The 20,484-nt window shown below is 51.4% G+C and overlaps 2 protein-coding genes across 2 annotated transcripts; one reads left to right on the top strand and one right to left on the bottom strand.

Annotated features, from left to right (window-relative positions):
- The first annotated feature begins 3,732 nt into the window (after nt 1-3,732).
- Tesk1 (testis associated actin remodelling kinase 1) lies at nt 3,733-8,406 on the top strand. The gene is made up of 10 exons (XM_004658343.3): nt 3,733-3,966; nt 4,115-4,236; nt 4,365-4,413; nt 5,158-5,304; nt 5,616-5,698; nt 5,867-5,957; nt 6,151-6,234; nt 6,377-6,466; nt 6,608-6,722; nt 7,222-8,406. Exons 1-10 carry the CDS (start codon nt 3,748-3,750, stop codon nt 8,106-8,108), a joined length of 1,887 nt encoding a protein of 628 aa, XP_004658400.2. The 5' UTR covers nt 3,733-3,747; the 3' UTR covers nt 8,109-8,406.
- Cd72 (CD72 molecule) lies at nt 8,350-17,662 on the bottom strand. Its single transcript, XM_045136935.1, has 9 exons — nt 17,581-17,662; nt 17,343-17,468; nt 16,648-16,725; nt 16,120-16,209; nt 15,343-15,678; nt 10,541-10,698; nt 9,905-9,990; nt 8,946-9,085; nt 8,350-8,664 (listed from the first exon to the last, which is right to left on the bottom strand). Exons 1-8 carry the CDS (start codon nt 17,660-17,662, stop codon nt 8,950-8,952), a joined length of 1,092 nt encoding a protein of 363 aa, XP_044992870.1. The 3' UTR covers nt 8,350-8,664; nt 8,946-8,949.
- Between the last annotated feature and the right edge of the window lie 2,822 nt (nt 17,663-20,484).

A 20,484-nucleotide genomic window follows, 5' to 3' on the forward strand; every position in this document is an offset into this window, starting at 1 on the left:
ACTAGAGTGAAACCCTACCTTGAAAAACCAGAAGAAAAAAAGTCTAAATTTGATTGAACTGCTCATAGGAGAATCATTGACTTAAAAGGTGGTATGTGAAGGCAGATGCTCTGACAGATAAGAAAGGAGGCACTGCTTCTCTCCACATATATATGTAACCCACTTGGGTGATAGCATCTCCCCTCATGTTCTCTTTGACCATCACCCGTTGTTGATGACAGTCATTTACCTTCCACAGCTTCTGAGCTAACCTGGTTGGGATGGGGAAATAGTCAGCAGTTAAAGGTGCTTGCTTGCACTTTGCACCTCTAAAGCTAGACCCAAAGTAGCACACGAATTAGGTGTTCATTAGCAGCACCAAGAGATACCACCCTCCCCCACACATGCAAATTTTAATTAAATTTTTTAAAATTAACCTCGCTGATGTGCTTTCTCTCAACAGAGCTGACTTGACCAGAACCTTACCAATTAGCAAGATTTTCAAGTGTACCCCTCAAACTAGTTGAATATTTCCTCCTTTTATTACTCTTATCCTATTCAGTCTTTCATTCTCTCCTAACAGAACCATCAGTGTTCTTCCTAATCAGTCTCTCTTCCTCCTCTTCAGCCTGAAATTACAAGTGACTCTCAAATGTGGATAAATGAGGGCTGGAGGGACTGCTTAGCAGTTAAGGTGTTTGCCTGCAAAACCAAAGGACCCTGGTTCAATTCCCCAGGACCCATGTTAGCCAGATGCACAAGGGGCTGCACATATCTGGAGTTCATTTGCAGTGGCTGGAAGCCCTGGTGTGCCCATTCTCTTTCTCCCTCTTTCTCTGTCAAATAAATAAATAAATATAAAATATATTTTTAAATGTGGATAAATGGGATCAACTAAACTAGGAATGGTGACATTACTTAAAATGAAACATGAGGCTGGAGAGATGGCTTAGTGGTTAAGGCATATGCCTGCAAAGCCAAAGAACCCAGGTTAATTTCCCAGGACCCACATAAAACCAAATGCACGAGGTGGTGCATGTATCTGGCATTTGCAGTTGCTAGAGACCATGGTGCACCCAGATTCTCTCTTTTCAATCAATAAATAAAATGAAGTACAGAGGTTGGGGAGATGGCTCAGTGGTTAAGGGTGCCTACTTGCAAAGCCTGCCAGCCCCAGATTCAGATTCTCAGCCATCCACAGTGGCAAGAAACCCACATATACAAATAAACATTTAAAAAATAAGTAAGTTTAATAAATAACTAAAATGTAGTACAAATTCCTAGTCCTTATAAGCAAATTCACGTTGGAGTGGTGGCTCACCCCTGTAGTCCCAGGGAGGCAGAGGCCAGCATTGGGCTACAGAGTGAGACCCAAACTCCAACAACAACAACAAAAAAAACAACCCAGAAATGTTAACACTAATTTAATGCGATGGATGAGAGCTGGAAGAGAATGTTTTCCACATTAGCTTTGCATTCCACTGTCTTTGGAATGATTGTAAATGACTGGTTCTTCTCTCCAAACTTATCAAAGCATCCTGAAGAGTTACCTATCACTCAAGGCTGCTTTGATTCCTTTCCTGATAGCCCTTGACAAACAGCTCTCATAAACGTGACAGCTCTAGGTTAGAAGGATGTTATCCACGCTAATCGAATTATTTTTAATATATTTAATTAATTTATTTGAGAGAGAGAGAGAGAGAGAGAGAGAGGGAGAGAGAGAGAATGGGTGTAACAGGGCCTCCAGTCACAGCAAACGAACTCCAGATGCATGCTCAACCTTGCGCATCTGGTTTACATGGGTCCTGGTGAATCGAACTGGAGTTCTTTGGCTTTGCAGGCAAATAAATGCCTTACTGCTAAGCCATCTTCTCCAGTCCTGGAACTGTTTTTTTGTTTTGTTTTGTTTTGTTTTTTTGAGGGTCTCGCTCTAGCACAGCCCAGGCTAACCTGGAATTCACTATGTAGTCCCAGGCTGGCCTCGAACTCACAAGAGATCCTCCTACCTCTGTCTCCTGAGTGCTGGGATTAAAGGCGTGCGCCTAGCCTTTCTTGTCTTCTTTTTTTTTTTTTTTTTTTTTTTGGTTTTTCAAGGTAGGGTCTTACTCCAGTCCAGGCTGACCTGGAATTCACTATGGAGTCTCAGGGTGGCCTCGAACTCACGACAATCCTCCTACCTCTGCCTCCCGAGTGCTGGGATTAAAGGCGAGCGCCACCACGCCCGGCTCTTGTCTTCTTAATACAGAACTTGACTCTCGCAGAGAACTGTCTCGCCTGGAGATGTCTGCTCTGGAGGCGCGCAGCCTCGGCTTGCGCATCGCTCCACTCCGCCGCTAGGTGGCAGGAGGCTCACGGACGCAGGAAAACGCTCCCGGGGTTGCGGACCGCCGAGATCCAGTGACGTGTTCCCGCAACCCTGGCGATGATTGGCTAGTTCAGCGACGGCCTGCGGGGGAGGAGTCAGTGGCACAACCGGAAGCGATGGAATCGGCTCTGGGGCTGTGTGCGCGCGCGTGCGCGCCGAGAGGACGCCAACGGATTCTAGAGGGCCGCTGCAGTACCTCCTGTGGCCGGAGGCGGCAGACTGGCGCCTAAATAATGGGGGTGGGGGGCGGAACCTGATGAAAGGGGTCACCCTGTTGCGGACTGAGCGACACTGAGGAGGAGGAGTCACCTTGAGAGGAGGGGTCACAATGACGGGTGGAATCTCGCCCAGAGGTCTCACTGCGTGGGGAGGAACACAACTAGGAGTGCAGCCCTGAGGAATTCTGATACTCGCCCGAGTGGCCAGTGCCATTCTAAGGGGCAAGTCTCCCGAGCACTACAGGTCTCCGAAAGCGGTCTTTCAGGGGGGCGGGCCCGGGCCCCGGGAGGGGGGAGGCTCTGCCCGAAGGAGGGGCTTCCCGGCAGGTGGAGGCTTCTCCCTTAAGAGAGGACTATTTGGACAAAGAAGTCTGACAGGCAGGGAGGTCCAGGCTGGGTGGTCAGGGGACGCAGGCACTGGAATGTGACATTTATTCCCGGGAAGCGGGATGGAGTGAGGAGGGGGAGGCGGGGCCGTCACGACCGCCCGAGAAGATGGTGTTAGCGAGTCCACAGACGTCGGGCCCGGAGTGCCGAGGACGGGCTGCTGGGCCGGCTTCTCTGGTAGCTGCCTCTGTCCTGCAGGTTCGTGGGTCGGCAACCCGCCGGCTTCCCTGAGCCCGCCCCGAACGCACGGTGACCACAGAGGACTCCCGGGCCAGCTTCGTGTGCGCCCCGCCAGCGCTCAGCCCTCCAGCTGCCTGAGCCCAGACCTGAGCCCACCGCCCCCGGCGCCCGTAGCTCCCCGGGCCAGCGGCGCGGGGCTTGGTACCTGGGGGGGCGTGGCCGCCGTCGGAGGCCGGGCTCCAAGGAGTTAAGCCCAGGCCCGGCCCGGCCCCGCCCCTGGCAGGCCGCGGAGCCTGAGCCCCAGCGGCGAAGCGGAGCAGCCGCCGCCGCCGCCGCCGCCTGCCCGCCTCCGCCTGCGGGGAGCCAGCCCGCCGGCGCCCGGGAGCGTCGCCGCCGCCACCTCCCGGCCCAGGCCCAGGCCCTGCGCAGCGAGGAGCGGCATCCCGCCCCGGGCTCAGCTAATCGGCGGGGCGGGGGCGGGCCCAGGCTCTTGTGCAGATCTCCCATTCTCCCCGCGGGCGCCCCGGATCGCGCTGGGCCGGCGCCCATGGCGAGCGCGGCCTGCCCGGGTCCCGGGGACCCTGCCATGTGAAGCAGGGCCGGGCTGGGGGCCCGGCTATGGCCGGGGAACGGCCCCCACTGCGGGGCCCCGGGCCCGGGCCCGGAGAGGCGCCGGGGGAGGGGCTGCCAGGACCGGGGGGCGCAGGCGGAGGCCCGGGCCGGGGCCGCCCCTCCTCCTACCGGGCTCTCCGCAGCGCCGTGTCCAGCCTGGCGCGTGTGGACGATTTTGACTGCGCGGAGAAGATCGGGGCCGGCTTCTTTTCGGAGGTCTACAAGGTAGGGACCGGCGGAGAAGACAGAGGGGCGGGACCCATCCTTGGACTGGAGGCTCGAACTTGAGAGATTACCGCCTGGGGTAGTGCACTCCCGCACTTGAGCAACCCACCCCAACCTGTCGCCACACACCGGCCCTTGCCGCCCGCAGGTTAGGCACCGACAGTCGGGGCAAGTCATGGTGCTGAAGATGAACAAGCTCCCCAGTAACCGGGGCAACACGCTGAGGGAGGTGCAGCTGATGAACCGGCTCCGCCACCCGAACATCCTTAGGTAAGCGGCCTAGCCTCCTGCTGGGTAGCTTACTGGGCTAGAGGAAAGAAGGAAAGATCCCGCGGGAAAAGAGGGAGCCTCAGAGCCCGGGCTCTTACAGCCTGTTCTGTCTTCCCATCGTCTTCCAGGTTCATGGGGGTCTGTGTGCATCAAGGGCAGCTGCACGCTCTTACAGAGGTAAGCATGGGTTGAGAAGCACAGGGACTAACCAGGAGGAACGAGCCAGTGGGCTTGATGAACCCACTGGGGAATAAAGAGAAGCTTTCTACACTTCCCTTTGGGCACGCCACCATACCAGAGCCCTCAGTTGATCTCATTCCCTATATCTCCTAGAACAGTGCTGCCACACAGAACTTTCTACAGTGATGAAGATGTTCTGTAAACAGTCTCCCCCACACACACCTCTTTGAGGCAGGGTCTCATGTAACCCAGGCTGGCCTTGAACTTGATATGTAACTGAGGATGACCTTGAGCTCCTGATCCTCCTGCATCCACTTCCCAAGTGCTAGGATTACAGGCATGTGCCACCACCATGCCCTGTTTGTAAGGTTCCAGGACCGAACCCAGGGCTTCATGCATTCTAGGCAAGCCCTCTAACCAATTGACCTACGTCCCCAGCTGGTGGTTATATTCTGTATCCGTGCAGTGCAATGCCGTAGCCACTAGCATGTGGCTGGGCTAGAGCATGGCAAATGTGGCTGGTGTTTAGTTATACTTAACATTAACAGCTTAAGCAGTTGTACATGGCTGGCAGCTACTGTATTGAACAGGGCACCCTAGAACATGAATGGAGCACCCTGGAGCACAGCCTCCCTTCTGATCTCTGTGATCCTCCTGAGTGTCACCTGGCTTGTTAGTGAGAGACACAGAATACAGACTGAAGCCCTTGACCTTCATTCTCCTTTCGTCCCTATTCCCCAGTATATGAATGGGGGGACTCTGGAACAGCTACTCGGCTCCCCTGAGCCCCTATCCTGGCCAGTCAGGCTCCGCCTAGCTCTGGACATTGCCAGAGGCCTGCGGTACCTACATGCCAAAGGTGTATTTCACCGAGACCTCACATCCAAGGTAGGCCGGCCAGGTGGGTGGAAGCATGAATGAGGGCTTGAGACTATCAAGTTGCAATTGGCCCATGGATGTTGGAATGTGGATAGTAGTTATATGAGGATATTAGAGTGACAAGGTATTGAATATTGGAGAACTGGGATGACGGGAGTGCTGTGAGGAACTGGAGTGTTGGGTGATGCTGCATTAATGGAGTACATTAGAGAACTGAGAGGGAAGGTTGGGGTGATGGTGCAGAATGGGCTGTGGGGTATGTATTGAAAAACCAGGGAGCAGGTGATGGGTGTGTAAGGATGCCTATATATGTGTGTCAGAACTGTCTGGTCCGAAGGGAAGACCAAGGTTTCACAGCTGTGGTGGGTGACTTTGGGCTGGCTGAAAAGATTCCTGTATATAGGTAAGGTGATTTCCCTTGTTACCCCCAACCCTCTCGGATAGGTCCCCTATCTAAGTACAGCCCCCCCCCCCGCAGTGTCATTTCCCTTGGGTGTGAAGGGGTTTCACTTCATCCCCTTTTGCCTGTGGAGGATGTCTGAATAGGATGTTTCTGCCCCTGCTCCTGCAGGGAAGGGGCAAGGAAGGAGCCATTGGCTGTGGTGGGTTCCCCATATTGGATGGCTCCAGAGGTGTTGCGGGGAGAGCTGTATGATGAGAAGGTAAGATATCAACTCTTCAGAATCCTAATTTCCCCCTGGAGACCGCTGAGATACTCTCATAGAACCCCACCCAGCAGTACCTAACCAGATACCTGGAAACCTCCAAACTGCCCCCATGCCCTTCGCAGTCACTCTTCCAACACATGCCAACTATCACTTCTTCCCCATTGATGCGGTTATTTCCTGCCCTTAGGCTGATGTCTTCGCCTTTGGGATTGTCCTCTGTGAGCTCATTGCCCGAGTTCCTGCGGACCCTGACTACCTGCCTCGCACCGAGGTGAACAGCTAAGTTTAAACAGGAAACTCCAGAATAGATGGCTCATAACCAAGGAGGGTCCCCTGGAGATTGAGGTCCTCATAGGGGGCAGGAAGAGAGCTCAAAGAAGTCTGACTTGGGGGTCCCTCCTCTGTCCCCACAGGACTTTGGCTTGGATGTGCCTGCTTTTCGAACCCTAGTTGGAGATGACTGCCCACTGCCCTTCCTGCTCCTGGCCATCCACTGCTGCAGCGTAAGAGCCTCGCTCTCCTCCCTGTCCCTGACCCCTGTCAGTGACTTCATATGGCTGCCCTGTGGGTAACAGGGGATAGGAGGAAAATTGGGGGGCCCTCTTCAGAGCCCCGAGTGAAGCTGCACTGTCTTTATTCATCAGATGGAACCCAGCACCCGTGCTCCCTTCACTGAAATCACCCAGCACCTGGAACAGATCCTGGAGCAGCTGCCTGAACCAGCTCCCTTCACCAAGGCTCCCCTGACATACAACCAGAGTAAGTGAACATAAACTTGACCCATCTGAAGCCCTGCCCCCTCTCCTGAGAAGTCAGAGTTAGGAGGAGGATTAATTGTTTATTTGAGAGGATAATGAATGAATAAATGAGAATGGGCACACCAGGGCCTTCAGCTGCTGCAAATAAACTCCAGACATATGCATCACCTTGTGCATCTGGCTTACGTGGGTATTAGGGAACCAAACCCGGGTCCTTTGGCTTTGTAGGCAAGTGCCTTAACTGCTAAGCCATCTCTCCAGCCCAGGAGGATGATTTTATTTGCTGAGAAGACTGGGAGTTGGGTGGGCTGGAGAGGATGAAAGGATGTTTCAAAGAGGCTAGCTTTGTACTGCTGGGGGCTGAGGAAGCAAAGGAAGAGGGGATAAAACATTGCTTTGAGACTCCTTTTTCTAAGCTTTTGTCCCACCAGCCCCCTGAAGAATAATGAGGTCCTCAGGGGTCTAAAAACAATGATTGATCATAGACTTCTCTTTTATAGGATCTGTTCCAAGAGGAGGTCCCTCTGCCACTCTTCCCAGGCCAGATCCCCGGCTCTCCCGCAGCCGGTCAGATCTCTTCCTGCCGCCATCACCAGAATCACCCCCCAACTGGGGGGACAGCCTAACACGAGTCAACCCCTTCTCACTACGGGAAGACCTCAGAGGTGGCAAGATCAAGCTCCTGGACACGCCGTGCAAGCCAGTCACCCCCCTATCCTTGGTACCACCATCACCATTGCCCTCTACCCAGATGCCCTTGGTGACCACTCCAGAGACTCTGGTCCAGCCCGGGACACCTGTCCGCCGCTGCCGCTCACTACCCTCATCCCCTGAGCTGCCCCGACGTATGGAGACTGCACTGCCAGGTCCTGGCCCTCCTCCCGTGGGTCCCTCGGCTGAAGAGAAGATGGAGTGTGAGGGCAGCAGTCCAGAACCAGAAACCCCAGGACCAGCTCACCAGCTGCCTCTGGCTGTGGCCACAGACAACTTCATCAGTACTTGTTCTTCTGCCTCCCAACCCTGGTCCCCTAGATCAGGACCTGCCCTCAACAACAACCCCCCTGGTGTGGTGGTGAATTCCCCACAAAGCTGGGTTGGGGAGCCTTGGAACCGGGCACAGCATAGCCTGCCCCGGGCAGCAGCCTTGGAGCGGACAGAACCCTCGCCGCCCCCGTCAGCTCCCCGGGAGCCAGAAGAGGGGCTGCCCTGCCCTGGCTGTTGCCTCGGCCCCTTCAGCTTTGGCTTCTTGTCCATGTGCCCTCGCCCCACCCCAGCTGTTGCTCGCTACCGCAACCTGAACTGTGAAGCGGGCAGTCTCCTCTGCCACCGAGGGCACCATGCCAAGCCACCCACGCCCAGCCTGCAGCTGCCTGGGGCACGCTCTTAGCAGTGGGGCCTGTCATCTCAGGCTTCCAACTTTGGCCTTCAGGATACCCTGTAAGGACAGAACATACTTGGTGGACAATGCCAGCCCCAGATGAGCTGGCTGGCTGCTCTTTTCCTGGTATAGGGGAGCCTCTGCATGGACTTGAGGGACAGAGCACTTCCCATGCAAGCCCTGGGCTCGCTGTCCCATGGGGATCACTGAACCAGACACATTGCTGACACACAAGACTAACACGTGCAAATTATTTAAAAAAAGGTTTCAATAAAACTGCCTGGCTGGCTCCGGGCTGCCCCATCCACTCAGCGGTGCGCCCTCCTCCCCCTACCCAGTGCCAGTGTGGGAAGACTGAAGTCCTTTCTAGAGGCTTCTTCACTCTTGTCCGGAACAGATGAGTTTCTGGGACAGGGTTCAAGCAGGCAGAGGCTCTCTAGAAGTGTTGGACATGGATCAGCCCTTAGGTGGCCATGCCCAGAGTGAGGGCGTGCTAGGAGAATGGTAGTCTTAACCTGCAGGCCACAGGTTAGGGATGCTGGTTGCAAGCTCTTGGCATGAGTATCTGGAAGAGTAAAGTATCCCTGTGCTCCACATCTCGCTGTCATTAGACCCTCATCCAGCTCACAGTCTTCCCCCAACCCAGCTCCCAGAAAATCCACATCACTACCCTCCCTTCCATTCTAGACTATACCTGCCCCTTCCCTGCCAGTCCTGCCTTTACCTAAACAGACCAAGCTACTGGAGCTGTGTATGTGACTGCCAAATGCAGGAACAAGTTTTTCCTTGGGCTCCTGCTGGGGTAGCCCTCACCCCCATGCTTCAACCCCACCCCTTCCCACTTACCAGCTCAGGGCAGAGTGGCCCCATCTGGAAATGTGGAAACATCCCGCTGGCAGATGCAGGGATAAAGACTTCTACACTCTGACCAGTCTATTGACAATTTCCAACTAACTTTTATCTGGCGACATGTTGAGGATTGATATCTAAGAGTAGTGAGCAGGATTAGGATATACTCTGGACGCTCCTAGACCGTTCTATCTTCCCCCTTGCCTAACACTGCCTGCCTAAGGGCATACTTGGCCATCATCTGGGAACAGATTTCTGAACTCAGAGAGGCTTTAGGACCAGGGAGGAAAGGTCACCAAGGTCTTCAAGATGAAAACTCCATATAGGAAACAAGAAAGTGGTCACCCTGTTTTAGGGCCTCAAAAATTTACTCCACTGCTCCTGTGCTTACTTCCTTGGGGTGGCTGTATGACCCCAACTGCCCTGGGCTGAGCAAGGGCAACCTCTTTTTATTTTTTGAAGCACATATGGAGCCCAGACTGGCCTTGAACACATGAACCTCCTGCCTCAGCCTCCTGAGTGCTGGGATTACAGACATGAGCCACTGCACCCAATTTGGTAATTTTTTGTTTTGTTTTTTGAGGTAGGGTCTTGCTCTAGCTCAGGCTGACATGGAATTCACTCTGCAGTCTCAGGGTAGCCTGGAACTCATGGCAATCTTCCTACCTCTGCCTCCCAAGTGCTGGGATTAAAGGCATGAGCCACCAGCTAAGTTTGTAAGTTTTTTAAGGCTATCCCAGGAACCTCTACATACAGGGGGTTGAATGAGAATAAGTATGCCCTAAGAGTCATTAATCAAATAGAAGGAACAAACAAATAGGAAATAGCAATAGTGATTTGTGGAAGAATTTTGGGAGCAGGACTTTAGGGAAATTTTAGGTTACTATGCCCTTATGAAGGGATCCCTCAGTTGAAAATGCCCCCATAGTCCTCAGAAACTTACCTAGGGAACTTACCTGTAGTTTTTCTGTAGGCCTGTCCAATATGCAACATCATTTAACAACTCTTCTCTTAAAATGCTGTGCAGTTCCTCCTGAAGGGACTTAGAAAAAAATGTGAAAAGTGTTAATATGTATGAGTTTTGGAAAGAGAACTGTGGCCATTTTGGTATATGACAGCTCTTCAGTGATTTGTCCTTGTATCCTTCAAATGCCACCCTGCAGATAGAGGCTCACCCTTTATTTCACTTCCAAACCACATAAGAATTTCTGCCATTTTTGGAAGGGAATTATTCTGTGGACTGTTATGGTCCCAAGAAATCAGCCCCTACAATACAGTCTGCTTGCGAGACCACAAGGGTCAAAGAACAATCGAGTAGCTCAGGGCAGTGACAGCAAGCTAAGACGCAGATTGAAGTAGAGATGATGGTTCAGAAGTCTCTGCTCTCATGCCAACGTTAAGCAGCAGGAGCCGCCTGGAGTATGGGGCTGGGAAGACGGGAGAAGCTGTTTCCAAGCTTACTGGCAAACTGTGTGATTATTGTAGCTGCCATTGTAAAGGAATGCATACAGGTGTGCACAGTCATTCCTGACTTGATGCCATGCCTCTCTTATCAACAGTGCCCACTTCAGGAGAGATAGGGGTATGCTTACTTTAGGGTAAGCATAGTACTGATGAGTTTCACCAAATGTGAACAGCCTGGCTGACAGAGATGAACAATGCTTTTCACTGTCCTCCCAACTTTTCTGAGTAGATGAGACATAAAGGCAGCTTTTCTTGTACAGCACCCATCCCAGCGGACAGCAGGTATCTACAAAACAGAAAGGATGTGCCAGCAGCATACTTGGGATAAAAGCCATCAGGTTGCTAATGATATTACAATATTGCCTTAGGTCTAAGCTCAGTGTCACTGTCAACTTCTAGTCCTCTATTTTTGGGATCTTTCTTTTGTCTCTCCTAGAAATGTCTTACCTGTATAAAGTTAGGAAGTTTTTAATTTTTAATTTAAGAGAAATAAAGGGATGGGGGAGGGGGAGAGAGAGAGAGCACTCTTTGTACATCTGGCTTTACATGGGCAATGGAGAATCGAACCCAGGCCATTAGGCTTTGCAAATAAGCACCTTTAACCACTGAACAATCTCTCCAGCCCTGGAAGTCTTTAACAATCAACATTACTTCTTAATAATATGGGAGGTTTTTTGTTGTTGTTGTTGTTGTTTTAACTAAGGCTGGTGTTACTGTCCCTGATTTCTAAAATATTTTACTCCACCCTAACATTTTGGTTAAACTCACCTACACTCCCAAATTGAACAATAGGGCTTCCCAGCCATTCATTGATCTCATTTACTCCCTAATGCACTTCCCACTGCACACTCAGTGGGTAACATTCCTCCAGCCTCCGGCCACAACTCCGTAAGCAGCTAGCCTTGCTTCCTGTTTTGATGAAATTATGAACACTCTCCATTTCTTTGCTCTCTACCTCAAAATGCCTATCTCTGTTCTTTCCCTGGTTATTTGTAAAAGTAAACATCCATCTTTAACACTGCATATCCAGTCTATGCTCTTGACTCCTTACCCACCTCTCTCTCCATTATTTTGACCCACCATCCCCAGGTCACTCAAAAATCACTCTCTGCCCACTGGCTCCCCCATTCTATGTATTCTCATGCCCCATCCAACTACCCCCACAGAGATGGACTGTGGCAACTTAAAGGAATTAAAATAAATTAGTGCCATGTATTGTGGCACACACCTTTAATCCCAGCACTTGGGAGGCAGAGGTAGAAGGATTGCTATGAGTTCGAGGCCACCCTGAGACTGCAGAGTAAATTTCAGGTCAGCCTGGGCTACAATGAGACCCTACCTCAGAAAAGAAAAAAGAAAGAAAGAAGGAAAGAAAGAAAGAAATATCACCAACTTGAAGAGGGTTAAGAGAATAAGAGGAATACTAAATGTAGGCAGGAGCCTTGAAAGTCATTTAAGGAGGATTCTTTTTAAATTTTTTTTGTTTATTTTTATTTATTTATTTGAGAGTGACAGACAGAGAAAGAGGCAGAGAGAGAGAGAGAGAGAGAGAGAGGGAGGGAGAGAATGGGCGTGCCAGGGCTTTCAGCCACTGCAAACAAACTCCAGATGTGTGCGCCCCCTTGTGCATCTGGCTAACATGGGTCCTGGGGAATCGAGCCTGGAACCCGGGTCCTTAGGCTTCACAGGCAAGCGCTTAACCACTATCTCTCCAGCCCTGGAAGGATTTTTACTGTTTGTTTCTTTTTGGAAACAAGGTCTTAATACACTTAACTCACTGTGGAGTCTAGGCTGGCCACAGACTCCTGTTTTAGCCTCCCAAGGGCTGGGATTACAGGTATATGCCACCATGCCTGGTTCGGTTCAGAATTGTTCCTTCGAGGTAGGGTCTTGTTCTAGCCCAGGCTGACCTGGAATTCACTATGTAGTTCAAGGCTGTTCTGAACTCACAGCGATCCTCCTACGTCTGCCTCTAGAGTGCTGGGATTAAAGGAGCGCACCACCACGCCCAGCAGGACTGTTTTTATGAGAAAGAGAGAGAGAAAGAAAGAGAATTGGCTTGCCAGGGCCTCCAGCCACTACAATTGAATTCTAGATGCATCCACCATCTTGTGCACATGTGCGACCTTGAGCTCTTATGTCACCTTGTACATCTGGCTTACATGGGATCTGGAAAGCAGAACATGGGTCCTTAGTTCACAGGCAAGTGTCTTAACCATGAAGCCATCTCTCTAACCCTAGTTCAGATTTTTTAAAAAATATATTTACTGGGATGGCGAGATCGCTTTGTGGTTAAGACATTTTAGTGCAAAGCTTAAAGACCCAGGTTTCAATTTCCCGTACCCACATAAGGCAGATGCACAAGGGGGCATAAGCATCTGGAGTTTGTTCGCAGTGGCTAAAGATCCTAGTGCACTCATATTCTTTCCCTCCCCCCCCTCTCTTTCTGCCTCTCTCAAATAAATGAGTAAAAACAAATTTAAAATGCATATTTATTTATTTAGGCTGGGCGTGGTGGCACACGCCTTTAACCCCAGCACTCGGGAGGCAGAGGTAGGAGGATTGCCATGAGTTCAAGGCCACACTGAGATGACAGAGTTAATTCCAGGTCAGCCAGGACCAGAGTGAAACCCTACCTCGAAAAACAAAAACAATTCCTCTTAAAAAAAAAAAAAAAGCCGGGCATGGTGGTGCATGCCTTTAATCCCAGGACTCATGAGGCAGAGGTAGGAGGATCACCATGAGTTCAAGGCCACCCTATGACTACGTAGTGAATTGCAGGTCAGCCTGGGCCAGAATGGGACCCTACCTCAAAAAAAAAAAATAAAAATAAAAATAGGTTTCCTGGATCCAATATGCAAAATGGACTGCATTCAGCTGGGGTTTGGGGTAATTAAAAAAAAAAAAAATCAGCTGTTGCAGTTCTCCTTGCAAGAGATTGGGATCTGCAAAATAAGTAAATATAAATAAATAAAATATAAAACAAGCAAATGGCTATAGACTTGGTGGTATGAAATGGAAAGAATTGCAGAGCATGGTGGTACACACCTTTAATCCCAGCACTTTTGGGAGGCAGAGGTAGGAGGAGCACCTTGAGTTTGAAGCCAACCTGAGACTACATAGTGAATTCCAGGTCAGCCTGGGCTAGAGCAAGACCCTAGCTTTAAAAAAAAAAAAAAAATAGAGGGAATTACTCTCTGGCGGAGTAAGTGATGAAGGAGTAGATATCAGCTGAACATGTGGGGGATGGACTCATTACAGAGAGCAAGCTAACCACTGTATAGCTTTCCAGGCAATGCAGCTCTAGACTTTCAATGACACCAAACTGATTTCTTGTCATTGTACAATTATAATTTTTGTCACACTTTGGTGCAGGCCTAGATTAGCTGAGCTCATCTAGGATTGAGATTTTCTTTTAAGTTTCTTTCTTAATACATACGTAGTTTTGTTTTGTTATTTGGGTTTTTTTGGGGGGGTTGGTTTCTTTGGTGTTTTTTTTTTTTTTTTTTTTTTTTTTTTGGTTTTTTGAGGTAGAGTCTCACTCTCGTCCAGGCTGACCTGGAATTCACTATGTAGTCTCAGGGTGGCCTCGAACTCACAATGATCCTCCTACCTCTGCCTCCCAAGTGCTGGGATTAAAGGCATGTGCCACCCACGCCTGGCTCCTTGTTTTCATTTTTTTGAGGCAGGGTCTCACTCTAGCCAGTCTAGAACTGAAACTCACATTGTAGTCCAGGCTGGCATCAAACTCACAGCAAACCTCCTACCTCAGCCTCTTAACGGTGTGCGCCACCACGCCCAGCTCACATACTTAGCTTGGGTTAGCTTTGTCTAGCACATGAAGACAATGGAACCCAGCAGTGATTAATTGAGTGATGGACCTGGAACCCAAAATGAGGAGGGAGAGAAGTGAGATAAGAGGTAGCTATGGAAAAGGAAGGAAACAGGAGAGTCTGGGAGCAGGAAGCCTCAGGGTGATTGAAGTAGGGGGACTCCTGTGAGGTCGGGCAGTAGTGATCAGAGTGGATGTTTACAACTGCCCTTTCAGCAGAGGGGCGCTGGAATGCCAAGGTCTAAAGTGTAGGCATGGGAATAGGTGGCATCATTGACATGGTACTGGGGGTCATAGAGAAAAAGAAAGATCAGGAAATGAGAACTGGGGCTGTCTGCATGTAATCTTACTGACTTAAGCCTCGGTGGACTGCACATAGCCCCCTAAGGCAGAAAGAACCTAACCCTCACTGGGGTCCGTGAGCTCCCTAGTCCCCTCAGGCATGGCATCCTGCCTAGAACCTCACACTGGTCCAAACACAACTTTTACTCTCTTAGGTGTCCCTCTTCCCAGCCCCACCTACGGACTAGCCTCCTATTTTCACAGTGGGTAAGCCTCCCATCCTGGTTCCCCAAAAGACAACACCCCCCGCATACACTCACACACCACATTGTAAGTGTCACAAATGTCTGAGACTGTCATCTGCCTTGCCCCACTTCCAGACTTCACTCTGTGTCAGTCAATAATTCTTCATATTTGGGGAGATCTCCGGTGTAGTGAGAATTAATCAAAGACCCTGTCTTTAGAAAAATGCAGGAACAACCAAACTCTCACTCACATTCAAGGGGTTCCAGATCCTTGCTGCTGATATCATCAGATGAAACCTGAGTTTGCCATACTGCTGAATGCCACCTCTTCTGCCCTCTCCCACCATGATCTATCTGCCTTAGAGCTAGGCTTATAACCCAATACCCGTGTCCTTCTCACCATTGGCTGTGTCAGGTAGCTCAGGTCCAACACTACTGTGCTCACTGCCCCTTTTCCTGAACAACTCACTGACCTCTCAGGGCTAGCCAGACCGTAGCCTCTAGTCTCTCCTTGCTTCGGTCCATCCCTCACAGGCCAGCTGTCCCATCTTCTCAAGTCCAGAGCAGATACCTGGTGAGGAGCACTTGGAGTAACCCTTCAGTGTGTCCTGCATGCTCCTCAGCCTCTCGTCCAAGTTCCTCCTCTGCTCCTTCTCCCTTCTCAAGGTCTCCCTGGTCTTCTCTCCCTCTAACTGGCAGGTTTGTAGTTGCCCCTCAGTGTTCTGGTGAGCCCTCTGCTCCTCCTGGAGGGCTTCCTGACTCTGGGCCAGCTCTCTCCTAGACCCCTGCAGATCCTCCTCCTTCTGTCCCAGCTGAGTTATCTTTAGGCGGAGCTGCTGCCGCAAGCTGCTGTTAGTGGCTTCCAGAACCCTGGTCATCTGCTGGAGCTGCTGAGACGTCTGCATATCTGTTGGACCATGAAAAGAGGTGCTTTTAGCTTAGTGGTCGTGGTCTACACCTAAGGGACCACAGGGGAGTCTGAGGCAAGAGGACAGTAAGTTCCAGGACAGGCTGGGCTGCATGTTGGGACCCTTTCTGAGGGGGCTGGGAGGACTGAATGGGAGCTGGGGGCATGTCGTCCAGCCGTACCATGATGCCTTGGCACTTCAGTATCAGCTTTTTCTGCTTCTTTCAACTTTTTGCTTAACATGAAAATGTAAGGTCTGGGTGCTTAAATCTTAAGGAGACCTGAGACTAAGGAAGAATGACTTAGGAAGACAGGATGCTCCAAAATAGACCTAGCTAGATACCAGAGTAAAAGCTAAGGATGGAGGGGCAGTGTCCAGGAGAGTAGATGTGGAGGAGAAGCTGTCTAGGGTGAATGGGAAATAGGGGCTCCCATACTCACAGCGGACGCCCAGGCAGATGGCAGCCACCCCTAATAGCAGGCAGGTGAGGAGAAGACCAAGCAAGAAATACTGTAAGCAGATCGTGGGACCTTAGAGGGCAAAAGGGAACAGGAGATGTCAGTCTCGGGGAAGAACTAATACAGGAGCAAGAGGACCTTATCTGGTAGGGGCTGTATTTCAGAAAGAGGAGCTGGGGTGTTGGGGAATGAGGACTGGAGCCTGGGACCGCCGAGACCGGAGGAGCATTACCAGGGGAGGGAACTAAGTCTCAGCTAAGAGAGGGTAAGGGGACTGAGGGCGTGTGAATAGGGAACTCTCCGTGCTGGGTGGGTGTGACCTGAATTAACTGGTGTGGGGGTCATCCCTTCCCAGATGGCAATGAGAGGAGCGGGTAGCTGGACTATTCGGGTGTCCCCAGAAAGATCACTACAGCTCCAGTCCCCAGCGTCTGCCACCCGTGCCCGGCGAGCTGGCCCGTGGGTGGCGGGCGGCCAGCAGCGCCAGGCTGCGGAGGGGACTGTACCCACAGCGGAGAAGCCGCCCCGCGGCACGGGCTGGCGCTGTCCCGGAGCTCCAGGGCCGAGTGGGCCGCTCCGGCGTGAGCCCTGCGGAGGGGAGAGCCCAGGGTGAGCGCGGAAAGCCCCGGGAAATGTCACCTCGCCCCAGCCGCCCACCGTGCTGAGACCCTACTCTTTCCCGGGTCGCCCTGCGCCGCTGTGCTGGGACAGTCGCGTCACTTTCCGGACTTCGTCAGCTCCCCCCGGGGGCCTTGTGTGGCCATCATTTTGAGGGCTTTGGGGCGCACACCCCGCTCCTGTCCCGCTCTGCCCCGGAAATGCCACGTTGGGAATTCCTCAACCAGAAGCCTTTCCCGGGTCGCCTTACGCCCACCCTTGCCCCTCTCTCACACCCCTTATCTTCCTGCTGGGGCCCCCTTGATCAGCTCCACAGGGTCCCTTGTCTGTGACCCCCTACTCCTCCCCCATCCCCCTTTCTCTCCTCTGGCTCCCTATGTCCCACTAGAACCCACCTCCCCACAGGGCTGACCTGATCGCGCCCGCAGTCCTTGCCATTGGGACCCTCCGTCTGGCCCCTGGGATCTCCCCCCCCCCACACACCTCATTTTATTTCTCCTGTTCTTGTCCCTCTCTGCTCCCTAAGGGTCTTGTCCTACCAAGAATGCTGTGGATTCCCCAGCTGGAGACGCCCTCCATGGGCATACCTGTCTTGTCTCCTAGTCCAGAGGAAGCCAAGCCTGAGGATGCCACGGGTGCCGAGGGTCCCCCTGGGGCCGAGGGCACTTGTATATTCTCGTAGGTCAGTTCCCCGTCTTCGTAGGACTCAGAGTCTGGAAAGAAAAGGGTCCAAGGTAGGAGGCAGAAAGGGAATCTGGCGGATGGAGGTCGGTTATGAGCACAGGATGAAAAATCAGGAAGTCCGCGTCCCCAGTCCCCACTTACCCTGCCCTAGCGGGTTGGAGACGCTGGTCTTCAGGGGAGCCTTCACGAACTTCAGGTCTGCGTAGGTGACGGCTTCGGCCATGGTCCTCAGCGCCCCGGCTCCTCTCCTCCCTTGCTCACCCACTCCCCACCCACTGGCCCCTCTCCCCTCGGACTCTCCACAGTCTTGGGCTCCGTACTCTGTCTGCAACTGAGCTGTTTGGCGCTATACGCTGTGACCAAAAGAGGAAGATACGAGTGAGTCTCTGACAGATGGGTTCAGTGAGGCAGAAGGCATCCCTAGGTTGGAGCCAGAGGGACAGAATAGAGACACTGAGGTCCAGAGCCCAGGGACAGGGTCTGGGCCTGGCCCCTTATCCTGCTTGTACCCCTCACCCATCCCACACATGTCTTGGACCCACCTTAGCCTCCATGCTATGGCTCCCATAGCAATCCTCTTGGTTGTTTTTCCTAATTGACTACGCCCGCCTCCTGACTGCCATCCCATGGGACACGTCATGAGTTCTTTGGGGGCTTAGCTGTTAAAGGCACTGTTTAAAAACCCTGCCAGCCTGGGTTTGATTCCTCCAGTACCCGTGTAAAGCCAGATGCACAAAGTGGTACATGTATCTGGAGTTCGTTTGCAGCAGAAAGAGGCTCTGGTGCATCCATTCTCTCTTCTCAATGGCTCATTTTTGTTGTGGTGGTTTTTCGAGGTAGGGTCTCACTGTAGCCTGGGCTGACCTGGAATTTACTATGTAGTCTCAGGGTGGCCTCGAACTCATGTGATCCTCCTACTTCTGGTAGGGTCTTTCCCTAGCCCAGGTTGACCTGCAATTCGCTATGTAGTCTCAGAGTGGGCTCCAACTCACAGCAATCCTCCCACCTCTGCCTCCAGAGTGCAGGGATCAAAAGCATGAGCCACCACGCCTGGCTAAAATATTTTATTTATTTGAGAGAGAGAGAGAGCATGCGTGCATGGACATGCCAGGCCCTCTAGCCACTGTAAACAAACTTCAGACACATGTGCCGCCTTGTGCATCTGGCTTAGGTGGGTTCTGGCGAATTGAACCTGGGTCCTTTGGCTTTGCAGGCAAGTGCCTTAACTACTAAGTCATCTCTTCAGCCTGAGTTCTTTTTTTCTTAACTGACTCAGAAAGACATCCTTAATTTCGTGGCTCAAATGGGGCTCATGACCTCCATCCATTACCTTGGAGGCTTTTGGAGTGGACCTAGCTAACACACAGGGATGTCCTTACTCAGAAACCCTTCCTGAAAATGTGACCGCTCCTTGGAGAATGCAAAAGACATGGGAGAAAACCAGTCTTCCTCTATGAACACCCCAGACCCTCTACTTCAGAGTTTATTTCCCTTCTCCCCATCCCACTGTCCAGATCATACCTGTAGCTATACAGCCCCTTCCCTCTCCCATCCTGCCCCACCAGCCTTCTGGCATCACCCTGTATCCCCACATTTGAGCTGAATCCAGTGATGAGAACCCATGAGGCTCTGGGGCAGACCTGGGATTGGACAGAGGATGAGGAAAAGCAATGCCAGGCACCACTGGAAAGCATGTAGCCACAGTGGTTTCCATATACCCAGCAGGGAAGGAGGGCAGTGAGCCTATAAGCATGGGATTCAAGAAGCTCTGGCTTCTTGGGTTGGAGAGATGGCTTAGTGGTTAAGGCACTTGCCTACAAAGTCAAAGGACCCAGGCTCAATTTCCTAGGACCCACCTAAGACAGATACACAAGGTGGTGCGTGTGTCTGAAGTCCGTTCACAGCAGCTGGAGGCCCTGGTATGCTTATTCTATCTCTCTATTTTCTTACATGTCTTGATCCCTCTCTTTCTCTCAAATAAATAAAAATAAAATATGTTTAAAAAGAAGCTGTGGGCTGGAGAGATGGCTTAGCGGTTAAGCGCTTGCCTGTGAAGCCTAAGGACCCCGGTTCGAGGCTCGGTTCCCCAGGTCCCACGTTAGCCAGATGCACAAGGGGGCGCATGCGTCTGGAGTTCGTTTGCAGAGGCTGGAAGCCCTGGCGCGCCCATTCTCTCTCTCCCTCTATCTGTCTTTCTCTGTCTGTCGCTCTCAAATAAATAAATAAAAAATTAAAAAAAAAAAAAAAGAAGAAGCTGTGGCTCTTAAACAGAAGTAACATGAAGCAAAGACATTTCCTCTTATTTTCCTAGTAGTTCTTTCTTTTGAAGAAAAGTGGGCTGGCAAGCGCCACATGTTCTCCCTCATATGGGGATCCTAGCTACAGATGACTGGGCTTCTGTGTGAGAATGAAAATACTTAGTAGCAGAGGCCAGTAAGTTGAAAAGGAGACATAAAGGGTGGAGAAAGGAAGGGAGGAGGATACTTAATAGGTTGATATTGTATATATGTAATTACAATGATTGTAATGGGGAGGTAATATGATTGAGAATGGAATTTCAAACGGGAAAGTGTGGGGGTGGGGAGGGAGGGAATTACCATGGGATATATTTTATAATCATGGAAAATGTTAATAAAAATTAAAAAAAAAAAAAAAAAAAAAAAAAGTGGGCTGGAAGTCAGGCATGGTGGCCACGGCTTCAATCCCAGCACTCAGGAGGCAGAGGTAGGAGGATCACCATGAGTTCAAGGCCAGCCTGAGACTACATAGTGAGTTCCAGGTCAGCCTGGACACAGTGAGAACCTACCTCGGAAAAAAAAAAAAAAAGAAAGAAAGAAAGAAAGAAAGAGAGAGAGAGAGAAAGAAAGAAAGAAAAAAAGTGGGCTGGAGAAATGGCTTAGCAGTTAAGGTGTTTGCCTGTGAGGACAAAGGACGCAGGTTCGATTCCCCAGAACCCATGTAAGCCAGATGCACAAGGGGCACATGCATCTTGAGTTCATTTGCAGTGGCTAGAGGCCCTGGCGTTCCCATTCTCTCTCTGTCTAT

The sequence above is a fragment of the Jaculus jaculus genome, chromosome 1 (assembly GCF_020740685.1).
Source record: "Jaculus jaculus isolate mJacJac1 chromosome 1, mJacJac1.mat.Y.cur, whole genome shotgun sequence".
Lineage (NCBI taxonomy): Eukaryota > Metazoa > Chordata > Mammalia > Rodentia > Dipodidae > Jaculus > Jaculus jaculus.

Bases quoted from the DNA above. Each gene is read 5' to 3' on its own strand.
- Tesk1 (XM_004658343.3), top strand. From the start codon at position 3,748: ATGGCCGGGGAACGGCCCCCACTGCGGGGCCCCGGGCCCGGGCCCGGA. The intron at 5,699-5,866 runs GTAAGGTGATTT...CTGCTCCTGCAG, and splicing joins GAAAAGATTCCTGTATATAG to GGAAGGGGCAAGGAAGGAGC. The intron at 6,467-6,607 runs GTAAGAGCCTCG...TTTATTCATCAG, and splicing joins TGGCCATCCACTGCTGCAGC to ATGGAACCCAGCACCCGTGC.
- Cd72 (XM_045136935.1), bottom strand. From the start codon at position 17,662: ATGGCCGAAGCCGTCACCTACGCAGACCTGAAGTTCGTGAAGGCTCCC. The intron at 10,699-15,342 runs GTATCTGCTCTG...TCTGTTTTGTAG, and splicing joins CTCCAAGTGCTCCTCACCAG to ATACCTGCTGTCCGCTGGGA. The intron at 9,086-9,904 runs GTAAGTTCCCTA...CACTACTCTTAG, and splicing joins GGCCTACAGAAAAACTACAG to ATATCAATCCTCAACATGTC.